We start from the raw sequence: 8,695 nt of genomic DNA, 5'->3' as shown, positions 1-8,695 counted from the left end.
AATCTGACCGAACTGGACTTTATTTGATCTGATGTTCAGTAAATGTTGGTGAAATCTGATGTTCGGCTACTTCAGTAAACAGTATATGGCGCTGAGTCACGACACAGGTCAGACGTTATGATGTTCTGGACCTTCGCTTGAGGACGTTTTCTCTAACTGGACCATATTGAGTTTTAATTAAAGACCCCTGCTTTAGACCAATCCAATTTTTGTTTAATTATTCTGAATTTAGTTAAACAAAAAACTCTTGTGATTTTCCCCGTTTTATATTTCTATACTTTGTACAGCTGCAACATGAAAAACAACATTTAATAACGACCATTTATTAAACAAGTTCAGGTACCAACATGATGTTCTCATCCAAATCACACATGATGCAATAGTGAGAAGTACACTGTATCCCTAATAGAACGCATTCAAATAAAAATAAAGACTTCTCTTGTGTACAAAACATCAGTGCAAAATATCTTTTGTTGTGACTAGAAAAAACTATAATTTATAACTCTAATTCATCCTAAAAAGCTAAAGAGGTCAGCTTGTACTTCATGATAGACATTTCAGAACTTCAAAGCAACAATTCACCCAACAAACCATCTCCTCACCCAAACGTATCAACACAGACGAAAGAGACAGAATCCCGTGTTCAGCTAAGCAGCTTCACTTCAGCCATGCTTACAGATAACAGGGAGCCACCGTGTCAGGAACCACACGATCAAGCCAATCTAGAGATTATTGATCATCTCCATGCAGTGCGGCGATTCAGGCACCTGAACCGACCCATCACCTGTTAGCTACATTGGCCTCGTAGCTCCACATGTCTTCGCTGGCTCGACTACATTCGGGCGAAAATGAGATTTTGGACAAAGTGTCGCTTTAAGATCCTTTATAAAGTCATTCGTTCATCTAAAATAGAGCTTAAATTACCCATATAAATAAAGCAGTAAGGCACCAGGCTCAAATATGAAGCAGTGAGTATCCAATCTCCCCCTGGTGGTCAGTCTCCGTAGCGCACCTCCGCCTTCAGCTCTTTGGTGACGTAGCTGAGGACGGCGGCGGCAACCTGCTGCTGCATCGTCGCATTTCCCATCACCAGCGTGACCAGCTGGACGACATCCACCCAGTCCAGTGTGCCCAAAATCGCCATAACGTCGGAGTAGAGCTTCTGCTGCTGCTGTGGCGGGAGCGCCATGATGATCTCAGGAACTGGTTTAAACTGACCACTGGTCAGCCAGTATCCCAGCAGGCCTCCCAGAGCTCCACCTGCGCAAAAATATCAATAACAGATGGTCAGCAGTTCAGTCTCCATTTAATTAAACAATAATACAAACGAAAAACATCGTTAGGATGATGATGAATGGTTACTATGGTATTTTACATGGTTGCTATGGTATCCCAGGTGGTTGCTAAGTGGCTGTTCAAGGTGGTGGTGTTGCAATAGGGAAAACCAGAAAACCACACATCTGTTCAAAAAGCTGTAAGCAAGCACATTATCCCAATCAGACGGAATTCCGGAGTCGGAACGGTGTCGCTATTTCGATAACCGTGGTAACAAACATCCGGCAGAAAAATAAAGATGCTTTGTACCCTGCACACGAACCACGGTCTGTTTCCAAAACGTGGAGATGACTATGTAAGTTGCGATGGTAACTTAGCACCGATAGCACCGTCGATCTTTTACGTTTTTATCCTGTAACAAAGAATTCTGGCCAACAGATTAGCTGGAGGCTAGCGTTTACCTCAGGCTAACACACCAGCTCATCATGATATGCGTGTTAATGCACAGCTAGCATGTTAGCTCAAGCCTAACGCATTACTTTGCGTTAGCCTGGGGCTAACGGTAGCTCATGGCTAATGTGTTAGCAGGAGGCTAACATAGTAGCTTGTGGCTAGCGTGTTAATACAATAATAATAATAATAATAATAATAATAATAAAACGTGCTCTATTCTCTTTAACTGATCTACAACTGATGCAGTTTATGACTTTTATATACTATATTTTTTAATTTGACAAAACTGCGATAAATCAGCTTCAATTCCGTCTCCAAACCAACCAAAAATCCCAACTTGGCAGGAAACTGCCCAATCTGGCAACACCATCTCTGAGCTGGCTGAGTGGGGCAGGTGGTCAGACGGAGGGGTGAAGCACAAGATCAAGATTCTGAAATGATCTAATACGATTGATCTGCCCAGTAAGAGAAACTAACCAGATAAAAAGGCCGATTTCCAGGATTTCAGGTTGACTTTAAGCTCTACAGCGTCTACAGAGCAAAACGTGACCACCGCGCCATCTGCTGCTCACACAGTGGAACTGGAACTAAATTCTGCTCCAAATAATAAAAGCTCTCCATTCACTTCAGGCGGATTTCAGTCCACATGATAATAAAGCCACACCTGAGCCGTCTTAGATCACCTCCCGACCTTGACCTCTTCTACAGAGACTGGACTGTCGGTCATTTGATGACCGCAACTTCATAGCTTCAAAATAAAAGCTTCTCTGTGACGGTGCAGAGAGTTCAGACTCCAGACGCTGCGCTGTAATGACTGAAGGAGTTTAATAGTCTATCAGGGGATCTTGATGAAGCATTTGATGGGTGATGCTTTGTAGCTAGGTACCCGTTCCCGTTCCACCTTAAATGGCACAGCAGTCACTTTCTGGTGCCTGACGTTGCATCATTTAAGGTGGAACGGGAAAAGTGGAATGGTTGGGAACAGGAAGCCGACTTCAGCTCCGTCCGGACTGCGTTTATTGTACCTGTGTGTGAAGTGATGGACTCATTGCTGGATTTGCTGATGTGTGTGTGATTATGTCTCTACTGAAGCTCATCTTCACTCGGTTTTCAACATCAGACGCAGACGGAATGCGTCCGGGCAGCTAATTAGTTAAATTAGGTATTAAATGATTAAAGCAACAGAAGCTCCTGAGAGCAGATCAGTGCAGTCTAGATTAATCCGTGTCTGAGGAGAACAATAAAACAGATTTATGAAAATGGGTTGAGTAATAAGGAAGTTCTGGCTGATTAAATCCTGAGACTCTTCGTCTCTCGGTACAAGTGACCTGGTTCAAAAGCGGATCTTGACCGCTCCAACGTGGCGGACGCCTCTGATAGAGAACGCAGCCAGAGCCGATTTATGAGGAGCCGGCCGCTCCCTATTCCTCCCGTTATATGAAAAACAGGACTGCTGAACAGCAGAGGGCGCCCGTGAGCGAGTCCTCAGTGAATGGGAGTGAATGGAACCGAACGGCTAAATACCAACAGTTAAAATAGTTTCTAATCGCAGAACTTTCCTTTAATTTCAGACGACAGGAGGTGGAGAAAACTCACCGGTGTTTCCTTTATTCCACAGTAAACGGGTTTCAGACGTCTGGGGGCGTGGCTTCACTGCTAAAGCATGATGATTGACGGGCAAACGGAGCAGCTCATTGGCTGTTCATGAGGCGGCGGTTTAAACTCCTGTAACTCGAGTTTAAAAGCTCTTAAATATCACAGCGGTGTTAAAATGTTTTACGCTGTTCAGGAAATGAAGAAATTCCTTTACATTAAAAAGTTTCAGCGTTTATAAACTGAGTTTACTCAAACGCTCCATATCAGCCCCTTCATTGAGGACTCGCTCGGGAGCGCCCCCAAGTGTCTGAGAAACCCAGGATACACTGCAGAGCGGGAATTCTCCTCTACAGGTTCCTCTCTGACGCAGCGTCTCAGTGTTTATCTATGGCACAAGCCCAACATGTACGCTTGTAACTAGCCACAGGCTAATGTGTGAGGCCCAAGATAACACCAGCCATGAGCTAATTAGCTTGTGGTCAGCGTCCAAGCCCTGGGGCGGAGGCATCATCTGACAGCCGGCATGCGTAACTTTACTGTTACAGTAAAATCATTACAGTAAACATCGGCAGTCGTGCAGTACAAACCATCACCGCTCAACAATCAGAGCGCTGGACGGTCACTGACACGTCCAGCCTTCACCCACATATTACACTCAAAACAGGTCAGGGTTACAGTTTATTCATATTTTAAAATAAAACAACTTATTTTAACAGCTACACCTCCTTCAGCCTCAATTTAGCAACAATGGTTTTTAAATCAATCACACCGAATTCCAGTCACCGCAGAAGGGCTCGTCCCCACGGTCAGGCGTCAAGGCTGAGGCCGGATTTTGAAGAAAAAAAACAAAACAAAGATGTTTTTTCTATTTTAACTACAATAATCTCTGCATGATTGGGTGTTTTTTAATTTATTAAATTTACTTTTATTATTTGATATGTTCTATACATCGTCAGTCCCTCGCAACACTCATTTATTTGGCGACCCTCATTTACAATGTTCTCCGAGATTAAATAGAGGTGGGCCGACTGGCCGACTGACCGACTGACTGGCTGGCCGACTGGCTGGCCGACTGACTTGCCTGTAGCGCATGTCTTTGGTTCAGATGCTGGCTGACTGGCTGACTGGCTGACTGGCCGACCGACTGGCTGACTGGCCGACCGACTGGCCGTAGGCGACACTGCCCATCAATTTTGTTACGTATGCGCATGTAGTTAATGACCGGTGTCCCGCCCACAGGGTTACTGGACTGTAAACCATGTGTTGCATAAATCCAGTCAAACGTGCTTTTGGGTTTATTGAGAGACACGGAGGGAATGAAGAAGCGCCTGATTCACTGAACATGTTGAGGTTTAACAGCACAGCCAGCCCAAATCTCAGAGCCCAAATCTCAGAGCCCAAATCTCAGAGCCCAAATCTCAGAGCCCAAATCTCAGAGCCCAAATCTCAGAGCCCAAATCTCAGAGCTCGTATCATCTCACTCCCTCTAGCCCCCAGGTGTCAAAAACAAGGCCCGCGGGCCAAGTCCAAGTCCATTTGGCCAGCAACATTAATTTATCCTTCTATCCCGTTTCAACCCTGAGCTGTACTACAATCCCCAGCATGCACTGCAACATAACGTGCGTCTATGGGAAAGCACCATAAAAGACAAGATGCCAGGTGTTTAGTTCAAGCAACCAGGCAGGTTTAAGCCCTACTATACACTGGGGACGGGCAGTGAGGGTTAACAGTGATCAGCAGCATCGGAGGCAATCGGTTCATATAAACAACTGATATTACTTTTAATAATAGCTCAAGTATTCATCCCTTTGGCTGTTGCAGTTTTGAATAAACAATGGAGAGTTCGGGTCGAGAAACAAAAGCACAGCTGTTCTAAACAGTGCTGAGGTTTCTAATACAGACAAACGAGGTTGTACGTGTAGCTTCAGCCTGAAACGTCTAGTTCAGGGGCGCCAAAGGCCCAGTCCCATTACACCCCTTGCCCTACCACTCAGCCCTAGCCCTCTGTATTCCGCATTCACTCGGAGGGGTGGGGGTCCCGATTCCTGTTGAGATAGAGGGGTGGGGTGAAGTGTTGGGGATACATGATCCTCCAAATGGAGAGAGACCAGAAAAGAGAGAAACCGGTGAGACGGAGAAGAAGAGAGAGACCCACAAATGAGGGAATTTACTCAGTTAAAAAATCACAATAAACATATATAAAAGTTTCTGAAGGGTAAAAAGGAGGAATGGGACTGGGCAGATGAGCGGTCAATGACTGAGCTTTACTGGAGAACCTTTACTAACAGAAGAAAAACGGAACCTCAGGCCTGGAAGTGCCGTGAGCTCCAGTGTGAAAGGCTGAAGAACTGAGAACTGAGCGTATTTACCTGCAGCGATCCCCGGTGGTCCGGCTAAAAGACCGCCCAAAAAGGCTCCGCCCCCAGCCACGGCCGCTCCCTTTCCAGAACCCTTCACTGCCGCTTTCATCTGCTGGTTGGCCGACACCTCGCAGCACAGCCGCATGATGTCCTGTATTCGCTGAGCCATCGCGTCTCCGGCCTGCTGACAAACACAGTCTCATCAATAACTGATCAATACGTCTGATCTGCAGCGTAGGTGAGCAGACAGGCATGCGGAGACAAAAACAGCGGCAGAATAAATCTCAACCATGCGTCTCGTATCCGTGTTCGTGACCAACGAGGCTTCCAAATATGACAGGATGCGCTCGTCCTCGTCTGAAGGTCCATTTCCACTTTCTATCTTAATTTAGTGAGAAAAGCTTTAATGGCCTGTTTCAGGTGTTGAACTGCGCTGGTCCGGTTGCGCCGCCTGACTTTTCAGACCAATTTCAAATGAAACAGGCATTTTCTTAGACACCCGTAGAAAGCGTTGTCCTTCAGTCAGTCGTGGGCTGGAGGTCAGGGAACTGGCCCTGTAACCGGAAGGTCGCCGGTTCGATCCCCAGAGCCGACAGTCCATGACTGAGGTGTCCTTGAGCAAGACACCTAACCCCCAACTGCTCCCCGGGCGCCGTGGATAGGGCTGCCCACCGCTCCGGGCAAGTGTGCTCACTGCCCCCTAGTGTGTGTGTTCACTAGTGTGTATGTGGTGTTTCACTTCATGGACGAGTTAAACGCAGAGGTGGAATTTCCCCGTTTGTGGGATTTAAAAAGTATCTCTTAACTTCAACCTACTTCCTTTCTTCCTTCCCACTATATCGGTGACCTTGGCACTGCACCGTGAAGGTCACCTGGGCTCTTCTTTATGACCCAGTGCCCTGGACCCTCTTTCATAAAAGCAAGTTAAAAGTCTTTTCAATAACTAATCAGCGTTTCGGCCGTCATGCGACTCAGTGAGTTGAGCCCTTTTAAACTCACCCTATTCTGCAACGTGACTTTTATTCTGAAGCTTTCAAACAGGAAACCATGTCAAAAGATTTTACTCAGAATACCTTTTTACAGTTTACTTAACTTACAAGGTATCGGTCGAATTTTATAGGCATGCGCTAAAAATTGTTTCACATAAAAGGGGCATCATTGAATAGCCTGCTATGTCTTGTATTTATTAAATTATTTTTAGGGAAATAATAAACTTATAAATAATAATAATTTTAAAAATTAGAAAAAATAAAATAATTAATTAGAAATAATAATAATAAAAAAAGCACGTCATATGAATGATGTGTATAGGTATGTAGATATGTATGCCATAATTTTGCACCCCCCCACCCCCGTATGTTACAGTCAGCAAAAATACACAGTAAATGTGCATTAAATATTAAATAAAAGTGTAATTCTTCCAAAAACATTATTATTATTATTATTATTATTATTATTATTATTATTATTATTATGTGTAGGTAATGTGTGGAGTAATCCAGCCGCTCCTGTTGACTCTACAGGCAGTTTAAAACCGGTTTCAGGCCTCATTCAGATCAGAGATGCTCTCCCGGTTCCACCTTTTATCAGAACAGAAAGCGTCTGGCTTTGTTTTGGTTTCCTGTAACACAAGTTTCACTTTTGCACCAGCACTAAAAGTGTGTATTACACCACTACAGTGACTTATATCAGCGCATAACGCACGCCGTTTAGTTTAGGACGCGTCTAAAGTTGAATTTGTCCGCTGGGCCTCGTCAAGGCCCTGCGCATGATTTAAGGGTTCTTTGAATCGTGAACGTGTTCTGCAGATTTGCACGAATGTGCTCTAAAAGGTTCTATATGGAGGTTTTTTTTAGAAGGGTTCCAGGTAGCACCCAGAAGGGTTTTTCTACTGTAACAAACTTCAAGTCTTAACAAGAGAAGAACCCTGTGCAAAAAGGGTGAATCTAGAACCGTATACAGCACATTCTCCAGTAATTTAAAGAACCCTTTAATCATGTAAAGAACCCTGTGCAAAAAGGGTCAGTCTAGAACCGTATAGAGATTTCAAGGTAAGATCTACATAATAAAAAGCAAGTTTATCACCCAAAAAACGACATTAAAACAGAAGAAAACACTGAACTGATTAAATTAAAGTATAAAAGTTCACGTAGGCGGAACATTTAACTGGATACTGTTAGAAGCTTCTCTAAAGAATAAGCCTCAGCACTCTGGACCAGCCACACCTGGGTCTGCTCACACTGAACGCAGTGGGGGGCACGAAAGGGTTAATCTCTTAGTTCTACACCGCCTGTTTTAAGTGTCCAGCCAACAGCCGGTCAGACTGAGCAGCTAGAACAGAAATTAGCAGGAACAGGGTGAAGTGAAGGCCCTGAATATCTGCTCGGTCATTAAGGTCATTAAGGTCATTAAGGTGATTAAGGTGATTAGGTGATTAGGTGATTAGGTGGTACCGCTCTAATAAACCAGCAGCTGAGTCTAAACCCAAAGCCAGGCCTCCCCTCTCACTGTAGACCTAGTGGGTTAATCCGGGGGTCAGGCTGGTCCTACCTGTCCGATCAGCTGATCTCTTCACTTCGCTTCGCCGTAGGTGAGCTGGCAGAGCCGCGGTGCCTGCTGGGATGGACCTGTGATGACAGTCAGTAGTGATGGAATCAGAGATAAAGCGCTGCCTCTGATCCGCCGGAGCTCAGAGTTTGGAGTCAGACTGAACAGCAGGGCGTCAGGGACCGCCTCCATATGCCTCTATATCCCGCGCAAAGGCCGCTGGGTAAAAGCTCGCTTTAAAACAGCTGGACCGTGATGGGTCAGTTCCGCGCTGCGCCGGCAGGAGGCGCCACCACACCAGCTCAACAGCAACACATGACGATTAGAGCCGCAGCGGCGGCCTGTTTTGACTGATGTTATTTCGCTCAGCACGGTCTAATTTCTTCATTAGTGTGTACATTTATCTACAGATGCGTGTCAAAAACATTCATTTCCTTTAATAAAAAACACCACACACGTCAAAA

The 8,695-nt window shown here is 45.2% G+C and overlaps 1 protein-coding gene across 2 annotated transcripts; it reads right to left on the bottom strand.

Moving 5' to 3' along the window:
* Positions 1–307: 307 nt before the first annotated feature.
* On the bottom strand, positions 308–8,426 carry LOC108413345 (protein C19orf12 homolog). 2 transcript variants are annotated; one of them, XM_037534353.1, is made up of 3 exons: positions 8,235–8,426; positions 5,694–5,868; positions 308–1,260 (listed from the first exon to the last, which is right to left on the bottom strand). In XM_037534353.1, exons 2-3 carry the CDS (start codon positions 5,851–5,853, stop codon positions 995–997), a joined length of 426 nt encoding a protein of 141 aa, XP_037390250.1. In that variant the 5' UTR covers positions 5,854–5,868; positions 8,235–8,426; the 3' UTR covers positions 308–994. The 2 variants fall into 2 exon arrangements, with proteins under 2 accessions (XP_037390250.1, XP_017541308.1); XM_017685819.2 differs by having other exon boundaries at positions 5,694–5,865.
* Between the last annotated feature and the right edge of the window lie 269 nt (positions 8,427–8,695).

Source organism: Pygocentrus nattereri, chromosome 25, assembly GCF_015220715.1.
Source record: "Pygocentrus nattereri isolate fPygNat1 chromosome 25, fPygNat1.pri, whole genome shotgun sequence".
NCBI lineage: Eukaryota > Metazoa > Chordata > Actinopteri > Characiformes > Serrasalmidae > Pygocentrus > Pygocentrus nattereri.
Note: the sequence above shows the minus strand (reverse complement) of the source record. Positions and strands in the feature narration are given on the sequence as shown.

What these genes read in the sequence shown, in the direction of transcription:
- LOC108413345 (XM_037534353.1), bottom strand. Translation starts at nt 5,853, where the DNA reads ATGGCTCAGCGAATACAGGACATCATGCGGCTGTGCTGCGAGGTGTCG. An exon ending in ACCACCGGGGATCGCTGCAG is followed by an intron (nt 1,261 to 5,693) that starts GTAAATACGCTC and finishes ATTTTTGCGCAG; the next exon opens with GTGGAGCTCTGGGAGGCCTG.